General features: G+C 35.1%; 1 protein-coding gene across 4 annotated transcripts in view; it reads right to left on the bottom strand.

The window, feature by feature from the left end:
- RUNDC3B (RUN domain containing 3B) overlaps window positions 1-24,409 on the bottom strand; it is a 116,508-nt gene that overhangs the window by 52,858 nt on the left and 39,241 nt on the right. For 2 of the 4 annotated variants that reach the window (XM_080666797.1, XM_080666799.1), the window contains exons 3-5: window positions 20,989-21,039; window positions 11,491-11,624; window positions 2,970-3,055 (exon numbers count right to left, since the gene is read on the bottom strand). In XM_080666797.1, the coding sequence (XP_080522923.1) occupies window positions 2,970-3,055; window positions 11,491-11,624; window positions 20,989-21,039 (271 nt within the window). The remainder of the gene's footprint in view (window positions 1-2,969; window positions 3,056-11,490; window positions 11,625-20,988; window positions 21,040-24,409) is intronic. The other 2 variants (XM_080666798.1, XM_080666800.1) reach the window with 1 other exon arrangement.

Here is a 24,409-nt window from a genome sequence, read left to right as displayed (position 1 = left end):
TGGTGCAATTACAAAGTAATAGGTCTCTATAACTTTTTTTAATCCTCCCCCAAGGATATTTTTTCCATTGATTTTTAGAGAGAGTGGTAGGGAGGGAGGGAGAAACATCAATGGGAGAGAGACACATCAATTGGTTGCCTCCCGCACACACCCTGACTGGCTCCAGAGAATGAACCTGCAACCCAGATACATGCCCTTGACCTGAAATTGAACATATGAACCTTTGGTCCATGGGCAGATGCTCTAGCAGTGAGCAACACCGGCCAGGACTAGTTTAACGTTTCTAATTATTTTTCAGCCTGTAGGTGTAAGAAAATTAAAACTTTGAGCAAATTATTTCAACTTCTACCTTACTTCCCTATTTCTAGGTCTTCCCAGTAACCTATTAAAACAATCCCTCCCCCATTTTTTTTTTTTAGTTTGATTCTAATATTTACTCTGCCAATTTCCCAACTCTGACTATTTCCCAATAACATCCCAACCCCATATATCATTATATCATGAAACTCTTCAAGGATTTTTTTCAATTGCTCACCAAGACATGCTCCACCTTAGTAAAAAGATCACAGGGATTTCTCTAATACTTTAGCGTATCATCATTTGCTCAAGATGAGGATTTACTGTGTTTGTTTCCCACAGTTCCTCCACCCAGTCTTATCCCTGGATTTTCACTGATTAGTACTTCAGGCTGGCCTGTGTTAGCTCATGTAGCTCCTCCTTCTGTACTGGGGTAAAAACTTGTATCACCATTGTAAAGGATGTCATTACTCTTTATCTGTGAAGAGTGGAACAAGAAGAAATCACTCGGTTCAGATAATCTCAAGATTTCAAAAGGATTAGAGATCATTTCTCATTTCTATAGCACTTATGTCAGAGAGCATCCAGACAAAAGATAGGGTATAACTATTCTTTCTAATAATTTGCTTGTGTTTTACAAATCTAAACTTCCAAATAGATATGTTTTGGCTAGAAATTCACAATTACATTTATTTATAATTAAGAAATTTACTTGGTTTGATTTTAATAAAAAAATAGTGAAAATAGCTAAAAAAGGCTGTCTTTTCAAAACTTCATTTTATAAGCTAACTTCTAAAATAACTTCCTACTTAGTTCCTTTCTTGAGAATTACAGAGCCATTATACTGACATTGAAATATTGTGTGTGTGTGTATTGGTTTATGTGTATGAACATATACTAAGGCATGTTTCTGTTTGAATAATATATGTTTATATATTGTTTCAACAATATTTGTACTTCATGAACTTTTTTAGAGCTGAATCATTTCCTTTTTATTAAAAAAACACACCTAACACCTAAGAACAAGGCTAAAAGCATTTCCCTTTAAATATTTAAACTACTAATTCTAAAAATAGTCTATTCAAAAATTATTTCTATCCCACCCAATTGCCTAAACTAAGAAACAAGACTAACAACTTAGAGATATTATTAATGCTTTAATTTCTATTTAGAAAAGACTATGATAATTTTAATGTAATCTTGTTATTGCCTAGGAGATGACTACTGTATAAATTTGGTTTTCATTTCATTAATTTAGGATTTTTAGGTTTGATCTATAATTTTCTGATACTATTTTTATTTTCAAAGCCTTAATATTTTCAACATTTATCTTTCATAATTAAATCTACTAGTAATGATAAATAAAAGAAACAAGTAAGAAACAAAATGTTTTATGTCATAAAGTTCATTGGAGTATCATATTGCTTTAAAGAAAAGCCAATAAGTATATATCAGACTTACTTTATGCAGAATATCTCATAATAAGTGCCCAGATATTTTCCAAATCCAAAATATCAAATACTGCATCAGGACATGAAAATTAAGATTCTAAATATATGATTTCTTCGTATTTGTGCCTAATTTTCTCTATCAAAACTGGTTTAGAGCTGTTTCACTCTTTTCTTCTCTTTTGGAAACATGGTTAATGAAGTTGAAATAAGTATGGCAATTTAAAAATGTCTAAGGCAGTGTGTCTGATGGAAACTTCTATGAGGAAGCAATGTTCTATTATTTGTGCTGTCTAATTTGGTAGCCCTAAGCCACACATAGCTATTGAACACCTGAAATGTTCAATACAGCAATTGAACTAAATTAGTAATTTTAGTTAATTTTAACTAATTTTAATTTACATAACTAAATTTAATTTTTTACATGTTATTAGTGGCTACTGTACTGAACAGTACATGTCAATGGTATTGAAATTATTGAATATTTTCATTTACAAATACTTTTGAAATGGAGAAAAGAGAAAAGTGGTTTCTTTAACAAGAGCTATAAACGTAAATTAGTAGACCTCTGAGCTTAATAGGAATGACTCTTGTCCTAATATGAACCCTCTTTTTACTACCAAAAAAATTAATAATAAAGTCCTGTTTTTCACATGGCACAATATATCATCTCTTAAGTTTATATAAACCAAAAAAAAAAAAAAAAATCACACTGGTACCGGCTGCCCTAAAAAGACAATCAGGCAGTCATTAATTATAAATATATATGTGAATTATATACATATTTATAATAAGTAAATAAATATAAAAATATATGTAAATTAAATAAGTGAATGGTCCATGTATATTCTTTATAAGCAAAGAAATAAATGACGTAGTGAGGAAAGAAAAAGAATGCTGTAGAATTTAGTGTATTTTTCTTCAAATTGGCCAGGGAAAAGTCTGTGCAAAGAATGAAACTGCAACTGTCAAAAAAGTGAGAATTAGAAGTAATTTTAAAAGATTTATTCCAGGCATAATGTGAAGCCTGGAAAGATAAACCATGGTAGATATATGTTTAGTTGACAAACTTCAGTTTCCTGAGAAGACAGTGAATTTATCTGAGTAGTATGAAAAGAAGGAAATAACGAGGACTTTAGAAATGAATGAGTCTTCATTCTATTCTTATTTCTAAGTCTTTAGTTGATTTAAGTATATATTTGAAAATTAAAAGGATTTTTAAACCTGGTTGTTTTGAAGTCTCTCAGAGCTGTAGAGATGTATTCAGATAAATGTTTTTCCATGAGTGCAACTCTGATCCAGGCTCTACCCTAAAAGGAAGAAGAAAGAATCAAACATGGGGGGGGGGGAATTGAAATTAAAACATATTTTGCTCAATATAAGCATTTTAATATGTAAAGAAGAACCCATTCAAAATATATATTTGGCAAAGACTAAAAAATTTTAAGTAGATAATAGGTAAATTTTTATTATGTAATATATACTATTACTAGTATATAGTTTGTTTCTCTTAAGGTATAGGGTTAAGCATGTCAGATTAACTTCCTATCCTCTGAAGAAACAGAACCATTAATACTGAGTTACTTGGATTAGAGACTTCTTTTGAATCACAGAATGTAATCAGAAGACTTATGTTCTATTTCTATACCCAAATCAACATGCTAAATAAAATGAGTCCCCTTAAAAAACACAAGAGTGCATTCTCTTTAGTAAAAAACACTTTCATATAGCTTGTTTAAGAAAATTTCTCACCTATCCTTCCAGAGGGAGGGTTCAGACAACTAATAATGAACCAAATTTCATTATCATGCATCTTAATCTTGAGTTTCTGAATTTGGTACCATCATAACATTATAAAAACCTGTTACCAAATTTTTAGACCAGAAAGAACAATCACACAACAAAAATATCCCAGAAGCATGTTCTAGCACAAAATCACAGAAACAGATAATTCTGACTAAATGTGATAATTTATTTTTACTTAGAAAAGGGATAACATCATTCAATAGTTGGGACTAACCAATTAATTTTTTTTTATAATCCAAAGAGACTATAAAAAAAAGAGATTGCATTTGTAGTGAGAACTTTAAAATTCAATTACTTTCATTTTTACTCAGCCTTTTCACCAATCTCCAGAAAGTCCTGTAAGATCGACTATGTAGAAAATCAAAACAGTGCAATGACAGTGGAGAATCAAGGTGACACTGATCAATATATATCATGGTTGACTAGCAGTATGGAGGGGGGGAAAGCATTCTTTAGAAATTACTCCAACTCTGGTAAATTCACCAGGCTCTTAGATAGGAGGGATAAAAAAGTAGTCAAATCTGGACAGTGATAAAACAGGCTTGGAGCAGCAGTGTTGTCCAAGCTCAAAACCTTTTTAGCTTTGCCCAGGGCTCACTCCCTTGTTCTTGCTGAGTAAGCCTAGGGGTGCCTACACTTCACTATAGCTGAATGGAATAGAAGGAAGAGGCAAACCACTGGCTAGCAGTCTCAAGATTCTTGAAATTCCATTTAAAAGACACAGAGACTAGTAGTGAAAGCTTGAGTCAAAAGGCCAGAATTTCACCAAAACAGAAGCAAGAAAAAGTTGTTCTTCAGAGAAAGTTAGTTCTTATCTATTGCTAGATAAGAAATGTGGGGAAAGTCCTGCTTCCTCATTTATTAATTTCAATCCATATAAAACTGGGCCACACCTAGTTTCCAGTTCTTGGATGTTTGTGGAATTCTGTTACTGTGATAATAAATTGTGATAATTTTTAAAGTATTTTATTGATTTATAGAGAAAGAGGAAGCGAGAGAGAAAAACACTGATGTGAGAGCAAAACATCCATTAGCTGTGTCCTGCAGGCCCCCTCCCGAAGATCGAGCCTGCAATCTGGGCAGTGCTCCCAAAGGAAATCGAACCAACGGCCTTTGGAGCAGGGGATGACGCCCAACCACTGGAGCCACACCGGCCAGGGCTAAAGTGGGATGATTTTTAAGTTTCTTTTCTTTCAACAAAAGAATTTTTACTAGTACAGAAGATAAACAGACCATCTATAAAAGTGTTGGGGCCATGGAATGAGAAGCTAGGTTTAACATTTTAGACTTTACCAGTTAGATAATGGTGAACCATGAAGGTTGTTGTTTTTTCCCAGAGACACAAATATTAATTTGTTTGTCACTGAAGTTTTTTTGGGGGAAAATTAAAAGTAGTCAACACTGTGTGTGTGTGTGTGTGTAAAAGGTGAAGGGATTAAGAAGCATACATTGGTAGCTACAAAATAGTCATGGGTGTAATGTATAGTATAGGAAATATAGTCAATAACACAGTAATAACTATGTATGGTGCCAGATGGGTACTAGATTTATTGGGGTGATCCCTTCACAAGTTATATAAATCACTGAGTTGTACAGCTGAAACTAATAAAATATGGTACGTCAACTGTAAAAAAAAAAAAAAAAAAGAAGAAAGAAAGAAAAAAAAGGAAGGAAGTCCCCTGGTCCCCTGGTCCTGGGAAAACTGATGGATGATTACAGTAATATAAACCAAAGGAGTAAAGATGCTGGATCAAAGAGTATGTATATCTTTAATGTTAGTAGATAAGGCCAAATCATTTTTCCAAATTGCTTTCTACAAATTTACAGATGATAGCATTCAGAACATGCTATCTCAAAATGTGGACGTTAAGCTGAAAAAATTTGAGGTCACTCTGATCTACCCTTGCCCCCATCCTTATTCCCTCAAAGCAAGAGATAGTTCTCCCGGGTGCAAGGTAACTTCCCTGTCCCAGGGGAACGGAGGCACCCTCATCACCACAGTCAGAGAAGGCCGAATAAACAAACCTTGCTACTTCTTCACCATTTACTTCCCTTAGCCCGAATCCCTCTGCCTTGCTAATTCTTCACAAATTTATGTTTCTTTGTCTAAAAGGTATAAAAAGCTTCCTGCTCTGGTCACTTCTTTGAGACTCATGTTTTGTGGGGCAGTTAACACTTAAGAATGTAATAATATACTAGTATGTTTGGCTCTTTTTGTGTGTGGGGGTTTTTAAATATATATTTCTTATTGATTTCAAAGAGGAAGGGAAAGGGAGAGAAAGATAGAAACATTAGTGATGAGAGAGAATTATTAATTGGCTGCTTCCTGCAGGCTTCTAACTGGGGATCAAGCTTGCAACCCAGGCATGTGCCCTGACCGGGAATCGAACTGTGACCTCCTGGTTCATAGGTTGACACGCAACCACTAAGCCATCACCGTTTGGCTGTTTTAAGAGCTTTAGATACACATTAAAATATTTAACCCGGCCGAAACGGGTTTGGCTCGGTGGATAGAGCGTCGGCCTGCGGACTGAAGGGTCCCAGGTTCGATTTCGGTCAAGGGCATGTACCTTGGTTGCGGGCACATCCCCAGTGGGGGGTGTGCAGGAGGCAGCTGATCGATGTTTCTCTCTCATCGATGTTTCTAGCTCTCTATCCCTCTCCCTTCCTCTCTGTAAAATATCAATAAAATATATTTAAAAAAAAATTTAATCCTCCCAAGGACTATGAGTTGGATTACAATACATTCCATACTTTACCAATGAGGAAAAAAACACAGACATCACTAGAAAACAGGAAACTCCTCTCACAACCACCAAACCGACCAACCTAACTGAATTAATACCCATATACTCTAGCTTTCTTCCTATTTCAGGGGATGAACTGTAATCATTTCAGTTCATCCCCTGAAAGTAAAAGAACAAATCACAGAGTAGGCAAAGTAAAAGAAAGTAAAAGAACAAATCACAGAGTAGGCAAAGATATTTGAGTTACATGTATTTGAAAATAAGGCTCTCATTCATAAAATACAAATAATTCTTACAAATCCATAAGAAAAAAGAACACTTAATTTAAAAATGAGCCTGCAAGGGGGAGATTTTTAACTACAGATTTAATTTCTTTAATAGGTATCAGAATATTCAAATATTTTCTTTCTGTTAGTTTTGTAAGTGATATTTTTTCAAAGAATTTGGCCATTTCCCCTAAATTTTCAAATGCATAGGTGTGAAGTTATTAATAATATTTTCCTTTGATTTTTAATATATGTAGGATCTCTGGGGTTGGGCTCATCTTCATTCCTGATACTGATAATTTATAATCTCTTTTTTCTTCTTTAATAATCTTGCTAGAAGCTTATCAATTGTATTAATCTTTTAAAAAACACCAACTTTAGGCTTCGTTGATTTTCTTCTGGTGTACATTTGTTTCAACTTAACTGAATTTTTGCTCTTCATTATTTCTTTCCTTCTACCTCGAGTTTATTACTTTTTAAAAATAGTTTCTTGAGATGAAAGCTTTGATCACTAATTTTCAGCCTTTATTCTTTTGTTTAATAATGCATAAGCCTATTTAAGCATACCTATTTTCCTTTAAGTACAAATTTTTATGTGTTGTATTTTAATTATATTACTTTCCAAACCTTTATTGTGGCTCTTGGGAGAAGAGTCCCTCTGATACAAGCTATTCTGTTTTCACTGTAAGTAGAAGCTAATTCATTTCTTACCTCCATGATCATCTTTTTAGGCTCCAAACCCTTCTAACTTGACTCTCTGCCCCTACCCTCCTTTCTATGCATTCTTCATACTGTAACCACTTGATCATTTAAAATGTAACCAGATTACATTACTCTATTGCTTTTTTTTTTAAAAAAAAAAAAAGTAAAAAAGAAACCCTCAAGTAGCTCCCCAATGTATTAAGAATTATATTTAAACTCTTAATCATGACCATATCTTCTATTCTACATCTTGCTTCTTCAGGTTACTATTTGCACAGCATATTTCTTCCCATAATTTACATCCTGACTCAACTACTGCTTCACAGGATCCTTCCTGATCTCTTCCACCACTCCTATCACTTTCTAACTTCCCCTGAGATATTATGTATATATGTATGTTTACTATATTACTAAAATGGAATGTGTGTGTAACATTTGCTCTTTGCCATCTTTTTCACCACTGCCACTCTGACCTCAACATTTACAACGGTTTCAGGCACACAGGAGGTATTCAGTATATACTTGTTAAATAAGTGAATCAAACTAAAGAGGTAAGTAACTTGCTCATAGCTACCAGGCACTGGAGCTACCAGTTAGAAGTGGAGAAAAGGAATGATGTGAAAAATACAGTATTTTAGAAAGATTCATATGAAGTTAAAATGGACAGAGTGTAAAACAAATGGTCAGAATCAGAATACATCTGTTTTCTGCTGGGAAACTTTCTATTTTTAAAGCTCCCCAAGTATTTCTGACAGTATTCCAGATTTGAGGCCATCATAATAAAGAACTGTCATAAAAATGGCCTCTTTGCTATACTACATCTTACTGTAAAGTTATGGTATTTGATAACTCTGGTATATCTGATTAATGCCCCCTCTGCCTCTGTCATGAGAACATTTGGCTAATCTGCCTCTGGGACAGAACAGTGACAAGCCAGCTTCTGAGCAGATAGGAAACATGGCCAAGCTGAGATGCAGTTATTTTTCTGAGACTACTAATTCTAGTCCAAAACCTAAAAAATTGATGTATACACTGAGTGGCCAGATTACTATGATCTCTGAATGCATAATAATCTGGCCACTCAGTGTATACCCTATATAATAAAAGGCTAATATGCAAATTGTCCCCTTGACCAGGAGTTCGACCAGCAGGCAGGCCGGCCAACCGCCCATGTCCCCTCTCCCTGGCCAGGCTGGCCGGACCCCACCCATGCATGAATTCATGCACTGGGCCTCTAATATATATACTGAGTGGCCAGATTATTATGCATCCAGAGATCATAATAATCTGGCCACTCAGTGTAGAAATCGTATGCTCCAGAATCCCTGCATACTATAGAAAAAACAGATGCAAATATACCTGATATGGAAAAATATAGACACGATCTTCAATTCAAATATTTTATTCCATTGTTAGGCTATGTGTAGGCCCTAGAAAATAGGTCCAACAAGTCGCAGACCAAGCGAAGAAAGGGAAAGGTCAGCATTTCATAGATTTTAGCTTAGAGTGACCAGGTATCAGGTCTCCCAGGGTGGCAAGTTTCTACAATGTGAATATAAATTATACAGTGGTACTAGAACACAGACAATCCGCATTCAATCAGCTCAACCACATTTAAAGAATGTTTCTGTTTCCCCATTAAATGGAATCTGTTTGAGGTCTGGTCAAAACAAAGGCACAAATGCAGGATTTGGCACATGATTGTTCTGTGGTGTTTTGATACTCAACACCATTTCTGGTGTTTTGTGTGTTTCTTTACAGAATAAATATTAAAGTTCTCTGCTGAGAGGTGGTGAGCTAGGGTTTGGGTTTCTTTGGTCCACCCATTTCCAAATGTGACATTCCTAATGTTTGTTAGCTTTTCAATTACCTTTTGTACTTTGAGGTATGCTAATTCTATAAATATATTCTCTTCTGTATTGAAAGAGTTTAGAATACACTTGTCACATTAATCTCCCCTACTTTTAGTTTGAAAATAAGAAAATAAAGTTTATGTAGCACCTGGGTTACTTTCAATTTTCATAGACTTGATCCATTCAAATTACAGCTAGTCTTTTAATCTTAACCTACAGAAACCAAGATATTACTCTTAAATCATAAAGAAAACTAATACAAACTCAATTAAAATGCAAAGGAGAATTCAAATTGTGTATTTTTGGAACCTATAAACAGACATTAGAAAGTAAATAAATGAATAAATTCAATAGTTCAAAAAAAATGACAGCCAAAGGACTAATAAGACAATTGTGACTAAAAAGAAACTTGTTAATATAAGATAAAACATCTATGAGAAAAAGGTTTTAATTTAAAAATGTAGTTATAACTGACTTTAAAAAGAAGATACTTATTGATCTAAAAAATATCTGAGGCAGAAGAAACTGATTTAATATAAAAGAGTTTGAAGACACTGAAGCAGAAAGTTAACTGTTGCTCAGACAACCCCTGACTGGAGACTGGCAGGAGGCTGTGCAGCAGGGAACAGTGTTTTTAGAAACATCTTCAAAAGATGACAAAAATCATAGCTATTAACTTGACCCAAAAATACACTTCCATATTATGAATTTTAAGCTGTTTAACTATGTTTCTAATTATGTCACTGAATTTAAATATTATAAATCTTGTCTTAAAAAAATCAATATTAAGTTCATTTTTTATAAACCTGTTTTAATTCCAATATATATCAGTCAATCTTGTGAACCAAAAATTTTCCAAAAGAATTCCTAAATAAAAATGGATACAGAAACAATAAATTTGGAAATTACACATTTGAAAGATGATTGTTATGCTTTTGTTTATTATACAGACATGTAACTTCTAAGTTTATAATTATGAAATAATGAACTGATTTATATCTTGATCTTAAAACCTTACATATCTATATTCAATCTTTATTTTCTACTTAGTTTCATTCTGTAATTATTAAGTGTCAAAAATAGAAAGGAACCCTAGCCGGTTTGGCTCAGTGGATAGAATGTCAGCCTGTGGACCAAAGGGTCCTCGGGTGCGATTCCGGTCAAGGACACGCACCTCAGTTGCAGGCTCCTCCCCGGCCCTGGTCGGGTCATGTGCAGGAGGCAACCAATCGATGTGTTTCTCTCATTTTATATTGTTTCTCAATATTTCTCTCTGTTTTTCCCTTTCTCTTCCAATCTCTCTAAAAAAAATCAATGGAACATATCTTAGGGTAAGGTTTAAAAAATATATAGAAAGGAAAGCTACTATGGCAATCCAATTTAAAAAAACAACTAAACTGAAGCTGATATAGTTTATGTCAGCAGCTCTGGCATTTTACAAGCTTAAAAATTATTGAGGACTCCAAAGAGTCTTTATATACATAGGTTGTATCTATTAATATTTACTATATTACAAGCCCAAACTATAAACTTTTAAATTTTTAATTAAATAAAACCCTATTCTGTGTTAATTTTAAATAAAATTTTTGTGAAAAATTATCTTTTCCTAAACAAAAATATTAGTGAGAAAAGTGGCTCTGTCTTTACATTTTTCTTTAATGCATGGCTTAATAAAAGAGAACTAGATATCTGCTTCGCATTCAATCTGATAGTGTACTCAAAGGTTGAGATTTAATAAAATTAATAATATTTACTGTATTGTCATGAACATTTTTAAGTGACTGTGGGGTGTTTTAGTGTGTGTGTGTGTGTGTGTGTGTGTGTGTGTGTGTGTGTGTGTGTGTGTTTTGTTTTAAGACTGAGCTGATAGGGAAGAACTCAATGATTACTAATAATAGTTTGATACCATTGTCTTAATTTGTGCACAGGCACCAGCAAATTTAACCACCGTTGCTTCTGCACCAGCGATGAGAATGTCAACACAGTGCAAAAGGCAAATAACATTTTGCTATTACATGAGAAATAGTTTTGACATTATGGGCCCCCAGGGTTCTGCTGCACACTGAAAGTCACTGGCTTAGGTAATTCAATAAATAGAGAAAACTCACATAATAGGATATATTTCATTGTTCTCAGTAGTGACTAGCTTCATACCTTCTTGCTATTCATAAAGAAAACAGTAAAGATTCAAGAGCATCCTAAAATAATGAAATACAATAAAAAAGGAAACAAGCCTCTGAAAGATGTTAAATTTGGTCAAGTACTTAATATCAACAAAGAAAACAAATGTTTTATAGCAAAGAGCTTAAAATGTTCTAATTGGGTCAAGACTGCTTAGGATTATACACATTGCATGTTATTTATGTCTTACCTTAGCTCTAGAGGAACTGACATTTTCCATATTTTCAATGCTGCAGATACAATTCTGTGAAACTTTCCGGCAAGCCACTCTGATATAGTCCCAGAAGCTACGAGGACTTTCATAACCAAACCAGGTTACTTGACCTTCAGGAAACAAATTGCAATACAAAATAAAAGAAAACTAGACTAGAAAATTCAAAATGCAAGAACAATAAAACGCTGAAAATTAAAAGGCAGTGTGGTATGCTGTAATGGAAAGGATACTGATCTCAATGTCAAACAGCCTGAAATCTAGTCCTGGCCTACCTTTACCTAGTTGTGTTACCTGGGGCAATTTATTTAATGAATCTGATTCACAGTTTTCTCAACAGTAAATTCAAACTAAATGAAGTAAAAAGAGTCTATACACTAAAAAACATATTGCAGTTTAATATCCTATTATTCTAATATAGTCTTTTATATATCACATGGATAATTTTTCTAGTGGTTCTAGTTAAGCATTAATTTAAATGTCACCGGTTGTATTCGAAAGCTTTCTCCACTCAGAAAAACAAAAAAGTAAAAAATAAAAAATATAACCTTTTTTCAGAAAAACAAAAAAGTAAAAAATAAAAAACATAACCTTTTTTCTCCTCATTTACATACTTCAAAGAAATGAAATAAATGTGTGTGGTCAGAACTATAAGTAAATATAATCAATTAGAATCCTACATTGACTAATCATTCATAATCTGTACCCACCCATTTTCATCTATAAAGCCACGAAGTTCCCTGGAACTATGATTCATCTGCTCTCTTCTAGTCACCAACCTGGGAAAAGTCCTTCAGGAATTTACCGTTTGAGTAATGTGTCTGTTGATGGACAAACATTCTTTTCTGTGTATCACAATATTACTGTTTCTATGCAGTACTTTGAATAGCAGATCCATGGGAACCATTTTGCACTCTTAGTATTTTTAAATGGGATATGAGATACAGCTTAATACTTTATTCAATTAATCTTACCTAGGTAAGTTATTTAATCTTAATGTAGAAATATTAGCTTTCATATTTTTAAATCTGTGCTTCTCTGTTTCAATTAATTTTTTATCTCAAACCTTCCCTTCCCCAGTAATAGCTTCTCTCTAAGCAACATCAAAGCATTCTTGTCAGCACGCACCATTTTAGGAGCCGTGTCTGAAATGGGATGTGATTTCCAACCATGGCAGCCCATAAAAACACCTGGGCTTCCTTTTAAAAATACTCATGCCTGGACTCCCCCAAAACTAAATAATCAGAATCTTTAGGGGCAGGTCTAGGCAGTGGTATTTTTAAAAGCCCTCCCCTGATATTTCTAATAATATACTTAGGGTTAATCAATGAATAGAAAGCCTATACATTGTGACAGGTAACTCCTATCATCTTTCAGGACGTTTTAAAGGCCTCCTGTTCTTATAAGCCCTGTGTGATCTCTATGGTGATTCAGTCCCTCCCTATGTGCTGGCATTGCACCCTGTGCTTACCTATCCTTATAAGTACCTGTTCACTTGATTGTCTCACATATTAGGTGGTAAAACCGCTAAGGCAGGAATTGTGTCTTATTTTTCTTTAAACGGATCTCTAGCACTTGACACAGTGCTTGGATCATAGTAGGCATTCAATAAATATTTATTAAACAAAGCAACTGGTAAATCAGCACAAAACAGATCATCTTAATTGCTATGCTATATAAAAATTTGAATTTTAAAAATCTAAATTAGTATCTTTTTATAGTAACAGTTTAATGACAATCTAGTATCAAGATTCTCCATGCTAGATTACAAATACTAAATATTCTAAACAAATACATTTACATATATAAATAAAACACAAAAGCATCTACAAATCTTCACTCAAATATATAACTCAAATGTCTCTTTAAAAATCAAATATTACTACTAACAGAAATCTATAAGAATACTGTATTTAAAATACTCTTCTTCCTCTCAATCAATCCCCATTACTGTCCTTTGCTTTTTCTCTTCTTTAGTTAAAAAAGTTCCTAGAACAGTATCTCAATATAGTTTGTCTTTAGGGCAATATTCATGCCATCAATTTGTTAGCCATTTGGAGAGGAAGCAGGGTACCTAGTGGTTAGGAATATGGGTTTTGAGTCAAATCACTTTCTATCTATGCGATCTTGAGCAAATGACTTCACTGTGTAAGTCTTTCTTCTATAAATTAACAATAGCTGTAGTACTGACATGAAAACACTTGGAGATTAGATGAGATAATGTGTGTACAGCAATCAGTATACAGTACAGTACAGATGTTAACAATTTCTACCATTTTTATTACTACTATCAAATAGTTAAGGGACCAAAGCATCTCTTTCACCACAAAGTGGAAATGAGATGTAAAATTAAAAGTTTTTCCCGTAACTTGCTTAGAATCTAAAAAAATCTTTAAAATTTATTCCCTAATCTAACCTTTTCTCATATCAACCATTCTAACTTTGCCTCCCTAAAATATCTAGCCTCAACTAATTTTCTTTGCCTTCAACTAATTGGGATCACCCCATAATTTTAAAAAGGAAGGTGTAGCTGCCAGTCCTCCCTCAAGAAACAGAGTGCTAAACAATGGCAGGGACCCTAAAAAAGGGAGATTTTCAAGGTTTCTCTAATGACTTTATTTTAAACCTCATGAGTCTGACATGGCCAAGGAAAAATAGGAATAGTAGAGGTGTCAAAAACCAAAGAATATAACAAAGTCCTATTTTTAGAGGAGAGAAAAGAAAGATTAAAAAAAAAAAAACTAAAAAATCTGAAATTAGGTTAAACAGAGAAAGAATGGGCACTAAATCCTTAGGACTCTTATTATGGGTAGGATATGCGATCTACAAGACTTTTACCCAAGACATAACAAGATTTCCAAAATTGCAAACTGAGAAACTAAACAATTAATAGAATTACATATTAGCATAACTTGCAGAATTTTAAAAAACTAGTAGCATCTTTATAATACTCTATCTACTCAACCAACTAGAGCAGTGGTTCTCAACCTTTCTAATGCCCCAACCCATTAATACAGTTCCACATGTTGCGGTGACCCCCAACCATAAAATTATTTTCATTGCTACTTCATAACTGTAATTTTGCTACTGTTATGAATCGTAATGTAGATATCTATGTTTTCCGATGGTCTTAAGCGACCCTGCTAGCAGTTCTCACAGGTTAAGAACCGCTGCTATAGAGCCTAAGACCATCAGAAAACACAGATATTTACATTACGATTCATTAACAGTAGCAAAATTACAGTTATGAAGTAGCAACGAAAATAATTTTATGGTTGGGGGTCACCGCAACATGAGGAACTGTATTAAAGGGTCGCGGCATTAGAAAGGTTGAGAACCACTGAATTAGAGGATGATTTGGCTTGATTGTGCCTTCTCCCCTCTTCCATGTGCATCATTTCCAATGTGAAGTTCTTAAAAGAAGACCATGAATTGTTGTCCACATTCAAAAGATCAGCTTTGATTAGAAGGTGGATTCCCTTGTTAGAATCACTAAACAAACTCTCATGTAGAGAGAAACCAAGATGGCGGCATAGATAAACACCTAAACTGCTGCCTCGCACAACAATTTCAAAACTACAACTAAAAGACAAACGGACACCATCCAGAACCGCAGGAAAGCTGGCTGAGTGGAAATTCTACAACTAGAAAGAAAGAGAAAAGCACAGTGAGACTCAGAGGAGCTGCAAAAGACTGAGGTACGGAGGCGTGTGGAGTGGACTGGCAGCTGAGTGCACAGCTGGTTTTCTCAAGCAGGAGGGAGACGGAAGCTCCCAACTGCACTGAACTCCAGTTCTGGGCGAGATTCTGGGAAACCAGACTCATTCGGGGGGATTCTGGACTGTCAGGAAAAGAGAAAAGCACACTGAGACTCAGGGGAACTGCAAGAGGCAGAGGTCCTGAGGCGCGCACACACAGAGAGGACTGACTGCTGAGTGTGTGGCTGGCTTCCTCAAGCAGGAGGGAGACGGAAGCTCCCAACTGTGCTGAACTCCAGTCCCGGGTGAGACACTGGGAACCCAGACTCATTCGGGGAGAAACTGGACTGTCTGGCAGCGGGCAAAACTCGACGGCGGCTTTCTCTCAGAGGTGCTTGCAGCAATTACCGAGGGACACTGAGACCCAAGGGCCTCATAGGGCAGGGCTGACAGGAAGCCAAGGCTGTCTGCTCTGCCCTGAGACTCCGCCCCATCCAAGCTGAGCACAGAGGCTTTTGCAATTTTGCAAGTCTTGTCTCATAAGGGTGTCTCCAGCACAGAAGTTCTCCCAGCATAGACACAGCTGATCCTCACAGCCAATTGGCCTGGAGGTCAATTCCTCCCAGTGATACCAACAACAATCAAGACTTAACTACAACAAGGATGTGCACACAGTCCACAAAGGGGTGCACCAAGAGTGTCCACCTCAGGTAACTGGGGAGGCTGAGCCACTGGGCCCTATAGGACACCTAGCACACAAAGCTACTCTACCAACTCAGGGAAGCAGCAAAAATGCGGAGACAAAGAAACAGATCACAAATGAAAGAAATGGAGGAAAGCAAACGACTGGATATAGAGTTCAAAACCATGGTTATAAGGTTTTTCAAGAATTTCCTAGAAAAGGCCGATAAATTTAGCGAGACCCTCGAGGATATGAAAAAGGACCAACTAGAAATTAAACATACACTGACTGAAATAAAAAATATTATTTAGAGACCTAATAGCAGACTAGAGGAACACAAGAATCAAGTCAAAGATTTGAAATACAAAGAAGCAAAAAACACTCAACCGGAAAAACAAAAAGAAAAAAGAATCCAAAAATTTGAAGATAGTGTAAGGAGCCTCTGGGACAACCTCAAGCGTACCAACATCCGAATTATGGGGGTGCCAGAAGAAGAGAGAGAGCAAGATACTGAAAACCTATTTGAAGAAATAATGACAGAAAACTTCCCCCACCTGGTGAAAGAAATAGACTTATAAGTCCAGGAAGCACACAGAACCCCAAACAAGAGGAATCCAAAGAGGACCACACCAAGACACATCATAATTAAAATGCCAAGAGCAAAAGACAAAGAGAAGATATTAAAAGCAGCAAGAGAAAAACAGTTAATTACCTACAAAGGAGCACCCATACGATTGTCAGCAGATTTCTCAACAGAAACTATGCAGGCCAGAAGGGAGTAGCAAGAAATATTCAAAGTGATGAATAACAAGAACCTACAACCAAGATTACTCTACCCAGCAAAGCTATCATTCAGAATTGAAGGGCAGATAAAGAGCTTCACAGATAAGAAAAAGCTAAAGGAGTTCATCACCACCAAACCAGTATTATATGAAATGCTGAAAGGTATTCTGTAAGAAGAGGAAGAAGAAGAAAAAGGTAAAGATAAAAATTATGAACAACAAATACATATCTATTAACCGGTGAATCTAAAAATCAAGTAAATAAAAAATCTGATGAACAGAATAAACTGGTGAATGTAATAGAATCAGGGGCATAGAAAGGGAATGGACTGACAATTCTCAGAGGGAAAGGGGTGTGGGGGGTGCGGGAAGAGACTGGACAAAAATCATACAACTATGGATGAGGACCGTCGGGAGAAGGTAAGGGCAGAGGGTGGGGAGGAAAGTGGGTGGAGAGGAGTTATGGGGGTAAAAAAGAGGAACAATTGTAATAATCTAAACAATGAAGATTAAATTAAAAAAAAAAACCTCTCATGTAAATTGTCTGTATATCCTAGAATTTCACTTAAGTAATTAAATAATTTCTGCATCCATGGAAAGGGTTGAATTTTATTTAAAGTAATTTAGAATTGTTTGTCCATGCCAGTGAAGCTCAGCTGGTCGGTCGTCTTCCCATGCATTGAAAGGTTGCTGGTTTGATTCTTGGTCCTGCCCAGGTTACAGGCTTGATCCCCAGGAGGGGGAGTGCAGGAGACAGCTGATGTTTCACTCTCACATCAACATTTTTCTCTCTCTCTTTCCCTCTCCCTTCCTCTCTCTTTTAAAAAAAATCAATTAAAATTTTTTAAAAAATAATAGAAGTATTCAATTGCTTATTTGAAATATTATTACTTGAACATCACTTTTACTTAAACACAGATTAAGTGCTAGCAAAATACTGTACTTAGTCTGTAACCAGTATTCAACAGGAAAATTAAAAAAAAAAAAAACTACAATCTGATCGTGCCTTTAAAAACCACTGAATAAAGAATCATTTCCAAGATATTCCATTTCCTTTAAAAATAACCAGAAAAACAAATCACATTACAAGACACTGACTAACCTGTATCTCGAAGAAATTTTATTCCAGAGAAAAAATATGCTGTCATTTAAAATTCTCTTTTTAAAGCTCTGATGAGTACAGATGTATAATATGCTTTCAATTATACATATTCTCAGAAGTTGACTTTTTACCAATGACAGAGTTAAACAAGCTTTTGACACTTATTCCCATTCCATTAATCCAACTCTAATTTGTTTCATGCACAGAAATAAGTGGTGAAAAGTTTGCTAGACTAAAAGGTGATCTGCTAATAACAAGCTATGTAATAACTTTCCCACTGAACTGCCTCATTTTCTGCACCTAAAAATAGCATGTGATTTCTAGATCCAATATTATTCTAAAATTACTCTTCTACATTATTTAAGTCAAACGCCTATTCATTTCATGCAATGTGTTTGTGTTTGGCTTATAAGTGGTTCTCTAATGAAATAGTGGTTAATGGCATATAATCTTTTGATAATATAAAATATAAATGAATATGTTAAGTGACTCCCTTTCTCCACTCTTTATTAGTGCTTAACGATGAAAGAATAAATGGAAACTATCCTCACCAGCTGAAGTTCTGTCAGCATTATAATACATCACCTAGATGACAATATCAAAGACAATTGCTGTAGCTGCTATTCATCTAGACAAGTAATAAAAACAGTCACATCAAGTTTTAATAAATCACTCTGATATCACTGCAAATGTTTTCAGATGCTTAAAGGAAATTGATTACTTATGAATTTATTGTTAGCAATATATTAATATTTAGATGTTAAACTTTTCACTTTAAATTTTGTAACATCGGCCCTAAGTTTCTTACTGCTAACTTATAAAATCAGTTTGATATTTTCCACTACCTTTTTACTAAATAGAGAGAATTCCCATTTCTGTAAGAGTTAGAATCTTTTCCTTTAAAAAAACAGAGTGCAACCCTGGCCAGTGTGTTTCAGTGGGTAGAGTACGGGCCCGTGCACTGAATCTTGGGTTCGATTCCCAGTCAAAGGCACATACCTTGGTTGTAGGTTTGATCCCTGGCCCCAGTTGTGTGTGTGTGGGAGGCAACCAATCAATGTATACCTTTCACATTGCTGTTTCTCTCTCTCTCTCTCTCTCTCAGTGACAAGATTAATTGGTATCACTTCATAATATATCCTCTGGTGAGAATTAACAAAATAAATAAATAAAGTAGCATTATTAGTTGAGATACATATTTATTAGACCAGTGGTCGGCAAACTGCGGCTGCAGTTTGCCACTCTGTTGACTAATGAGTTTGCCGACCACTGTATTAGACCATTCATCCAGCTTTGAAGATAAAATTATGATCTTGAATAATATTCTAAATAAAATATATTAATGTTCTAAAAAAGACAAAGTTAAACCCTTTAAAAATAACTTTACCCTTTACACTGAATCTTAAGAAGTCTGAGTCTTGACTAGGTAATTGTACTTATATTGCTAGTTCTGTATGTTACTTACAGGATGCTTCAGGGAAATCATTTAGCAAATATGAATCACAGTTACTAATCTATAAAATGTAATTATCAACTCTTATTACAACAATTAATGTCTTGTTCACTGCTAAGAAATTTGTCACAGATATCTAAAACAAATGTCTAAAGTATGTAACTATACAAAAGTGAGTCAATTATTAATCTTCTAAAACAAAAAATTAAGATAAACAAGTTCATCTGAAAATCTGAAAACTGAATTTGACTTAATAGGTTTACTTATCCCAGTAATTTGACCATCTTTCCAAGTAGAATACAAGAGTTTTGTGGGGTTTTTTCTTCCAGCAGCATTTTTAATATAAGGTTTAGAATACTGGCAGATTTAATTAAAGTGCTGATGGCTGAGGTCCATATAGAGAGCTATGAGTAAACGTGTAGACCTAGCCCTAGCCAGTTTGGCTCAGTAGATAGAGCGTCGGCCTGCGTAATGAAGGATCTCGGGTTCAATTCCAGTCAAGGGAACATACCTCGGTTGCAGGTTCGACACCGGTCATGACTCGTTTGAGAGGCAACCAATCAATGTGTCTCTCTCACATCAATGTTTCTCTCTCTGTCTCTCTCCTTCCCTTCCACTCTCTCTAAAAATCAATGGAAAAATATCCTCGGGTGAGGATTAACCCATAAAAAAAGTGTAGACCTAAAAAAATCAAGCATAATTTTTTTCAGTAGTGATTAAGGCTATATATACATAGAGAACATAAAAGAAATTTTTTAAAATTATTATTTGTGGGAATTAGGATTGAGGAAATGAGAAGATATTTTTCTTCTACTTTCTATCCTTTATCTTAGTGTTATCTCTAAAACATTAGAAAATTTCTTTTCCAATTAAAACATATAGTAAAAGGCTAGGTCATAAGTGCAGAGGCCCTGCAGTGTTTTGCATACAACAGGAACTCAATAAAAGTATTTTGAATAAATGAATAAGAAGTATGCCCTGACGGGTTTGGCTCAGTGGATAGAGCGTCGGCCTGCGGACTGAAGGGTCCCGGGTTCAATTCTGGTCAAGGGCATGTACCTTAGTTGCGGGCACATCCCCAGTGGGGACTGTGCAGGAGGCAGCTGATTGATGTTTCTCTCTCATCGATGTTTCAGACTCTCTGTCCCTCTCCCTTCCTCTCTGTAAAAAATCAATAAAATATATTTTAAAAAAAAGAAGTGTGCATTCTACCTGGGAGAAAGGAAACTAAGGAATTCAGTCCCACTAATGGTTAAAGAATGGCAAAGCAGTTATTGTGGATGGTGCCCATCATGTACGCTTTACTGAGTGATTTTTGAAAATTCACACAGCTTCCCTGAGGCCCTGGTTTGCATGTAATACAAATATTATTACACAGCACTTACAAAATTGAGGAAACAAACAACAAATCATATATCATTAAGCATTCTAATAAAATATAAATAACACAGATATACATACTTGATTAATAAAATAGTATTTAAAACCATGGAGCTTAAGAGAAATACGGAGGGGAGTCACATGGACAGGAAGGAGAGTAAATGAATTATTAATAGTGTGAGTTTACAAAAAGCTTTTACTTAAAAAATTAGCATAAGCATACTTGTGCCCTGTGAATTAACAAAAACAAAAACAGAAAGCTTTGCAAAACCCATGCAATGTACTAAAAAAGATCACTTAACTGATACAGCCCTCCCCAGTAAGTCAATTCCATGCTCCCGCGCAGCTCAGTGGCGGGAGACAGCACCAGCATAGAGTACCTTGAAGAGGTATTTGGAGATGAGCCAGCCATCTGCAACTTTGGGAAATCTCTTTAAAAAAATAAACAACAACAACAATACACAGATATTTAAGAAACCTGCCATCAAGTTTATAATTGCAAACTGAATAGCCCAAATTAGATGGCTACACATAATTCTGACACAGTAAACACTAAACTCAGGATGAATATGAGCTATACACTCAGCACATAAATGAAGCTGGTCCCTTGTAGCCTATTTTATTGGAGAGTCTAGGATGTATGTAAGTCACAGAAACAAGTGAGAAGCAATTGTTCCCTGTTTATTTCCCCTTCCATCATTCTCTCCCAAGTGCAATAAACGGGTGATGACAGAATGCAAAATGAGCAACAGCTTGACTGAATTGGCTAGATTTGCACCTTAGAATTTATGTTGGTTAGGAAAATTACTTCTTGAACTAAAGTGTTTAACTTTAGAACTAAACGCTTCTTTTACTGTTAACTTTTCTAAAAGTTATAAACAAATTCATTTTGAAGAGCAGTTCTCTTATTTTTGGCCTAAGAAGAGTTAAAGTCTGTATGGTTCTGAATTATGAGATGAACACTTAGCTAGTTGGTAAAATGTTCTTCAGTTTAACCAACGTTTACTAAATGATTACTTTATGCAAAATACTGTTTTATTTCCTATAGCAGCTTTCAATTATTGTTTAACAATCACCATCTGGGGAAGTTACTATAAATTCTGACTATGTTGTTTGGAAATTCCTCTTATAATTATACAGGAAAACTCCAGAGCCAAATAATATTTTCTTCTCTCATAACCAAATAATGAAATCTCCACTAGGACATGGTCCCACACCTTTCTAAATACTCAGACCCTTTATGAAACCAAACAAAAACCAAACAAACACAGTGAGTAATGTTGTATGAAAATGAACGGAAAAAGATATATACAGTTGTATTGTTTGCCACAGCTATTCTCTACATTCACTATCCTCCCACCTTCATCTGTAACATCATAAAGAAATACTGAATTTTGAAACATATCCAAAAGGATCTATAAATTGGTACCCTCGTTGAAGCCCATAGGAGAACATACTGTCCTTGCTACAACTACAACAAACAAAAACGAAAATTTCTCAGCACTAAAATGTAAATCAGAACAGAATGCTTTTCATTCTGTTATATGATTAACCATATGATTTCACTAATATGTGGGATATAAAACTTAAACTAGTGAACACAAACTGCAGTATGGTGGTTGCCAGAGGGAAGGGGCAGTGGTGGGAGGGTAAAGGGGGCCTAATACATGGTGACGGAAGATGATTTGACTTTGGGTGGTGGGCACACAGTGCAATATACAGATCTTGTAACATAGAAATCCACACCTGAAAACTAAATGATCATATTAACTAATGTCACCCCAGTAAATTTGATTTTAAAAAATTAATAAACCAAAAATTAGGCTATGGGAAAAAATAAATACCAATTGTTAATGTTTAAACCACATTTACTTTACTATCACTGCCCTGAAAATAAAGTTATGTGTCTTATTTGCAGTCATTTACATAAATAAAAAGTAATAAAAGTAAAAATGATTTCCAGAAAAATCTTATTGAAAAAAAAAATAAACTTCAAAAAATGTATCAAATTAGATACAGCATAATGAGATTTATGTCATGATTTAATCAATCCCTAATATAAAGTGAGAAATAATCACTGCATCTATTATTAAACTGAATTTATAGATTAGGATTATTTTTCCTTTTTATTGAATTTATTTGGGTGACAATGGTTAACAAAAATTATACAAGTTTCAGGTGCTCAATTCTACAACACATCATCTATACACTGTACTGGGTTCACTTCACCAAGTCAAGTCTCTGTCCATCAGCATTTATCCCCCTATAACCTCCTCCTTCTCCTCCCCTCCCCCAGAAATCACCACACTGTTGTCCATGTCTATGAGTTTTTTTTCTTTTTGCTCAATCCCCCTGTGACAGCTGTCAGCCTGCTCTCTATAAGTCTTCCTCTATTTTGCTTGTTAGTTCATTTTGTCCATTAGATTACACATGAGTGAAATTATACGGTGCTTGTCTTTCTCTGATTGGCTTATTTCACTTAGTATAATGCTCTGCAGGTCCATTCATGCTGTTGCAAAAGGTAGTATCTCCTTTTTTTACAGCTGAGTAGTATTCCAGTGTGTAAATGTACCACATCTTTTTAACCACTCTCTATGATGGATACTTGGGCTGCTTCCAAATCTTGGCTGTTGTAAATAACGCTGCAATGAACATAGGGGTGCATATATTCCTCCAAATTGGTGTTTCAGGTTTCTTCAGATAAATTCCCAGAAGTGGAATCACTAGGTCATAAGGCAGCTCCATTTTTAATTTTTTGAGGAAATTCCATACTGCTTTTCACAGTGGATATACAAATCTACATCCCCACCAATAGTGCATGAGAGTTCCCTTTTCTCCACATCCTCACCAACACTTATTTGTTTTTGCTTATTAAAATCTTTATTATTGAGAGTATTACAGACGTCCCCCTTTTTTCCTCGCATTGCCCCCCTCCACCTGGTTTCCACCTGTCCCAGACCTTCACCACCCTAATGCCTGTGTCCATAGATAATGCATGTATGCATATAAGATCTTCGGGTAATCTCTTCCCACTCTCCTTCCTCCTCCCCTCTGAGATTCGTCAGTCTGTTTCACGTTTCCATGCCTCTGGTTCTATTTTATTCATCAGTTTATTTAGTTCATTAGATTCCTTCTTTGTTTATTTTGACTTTTAGATTCAATTGTTGATAGATACGTATTTATTTCCACTTCATTGTTCATATTTTTTATCTATTTTTTTTCTTCTTCGTCTTCTTAAAGAATACCCTTCAACATTTCATGTAATACTGGTTTGGTGGTAATGAACTCCTCTAGGTTTTTCTTGTCTGTGAAGCTCTTTATCTGACCTTCAATTCTAAATGATAGCTTTGCTGGGTAGAGTAATCTTGGTTGTAGGTTCTTGCTATTCATCACTTTGAATATTTCTTGTCACTCCCTTCTGCCCTGCAAAGTTTCTGTTGAGAAATCAGCTGACAGTCTTCTGAGAGCTCCCTTGTAAGTAACTAACTGCTTTTCTCTTGCTGCTTTTAACCTTTGGCATTTTAATTATGATGTGTCTTGCTGTGGGCTTCTTTGGATTCCTATTGTTTGGGACTCTCTGTGCTTCCTGGACTTGCAAGTCTATTTCTTTCACCAGGTGGGGGAAGTTTTCTGTCATTATTTCTTCAAATAGGTTTTCAGTATCTTGTACTTTCTCTTCTCCTTCTGGCAACCTCCATGAGGTACACTTGAAGTTGTCCCAGAGGTTCCTTATACTATCTTTATATTTTTGGATTATTTTTTCTTTTTGCTCTTCTGATGGGGTATTTTTTGATTCTTCAT

The sequence above is a fragment of the Plecotus auritus genome (genome assembly GCF_963455305.1).
Source record: "Plecotus auritus genome assembly, chromosome: 4".
Classification (NCBI taxonomy): domain Eukaryota; kingdom Metazoa; phylum Chordata; class Mammalia; order Chiroptera; family Vespertilionidae; genus Plecotus; species Plecotus auritus.
The sequence above is the reverse complement of the archived record's forward strand: the minus strand, read 5'-3'. Positions and strand labels throughout refer to the sequence as shown.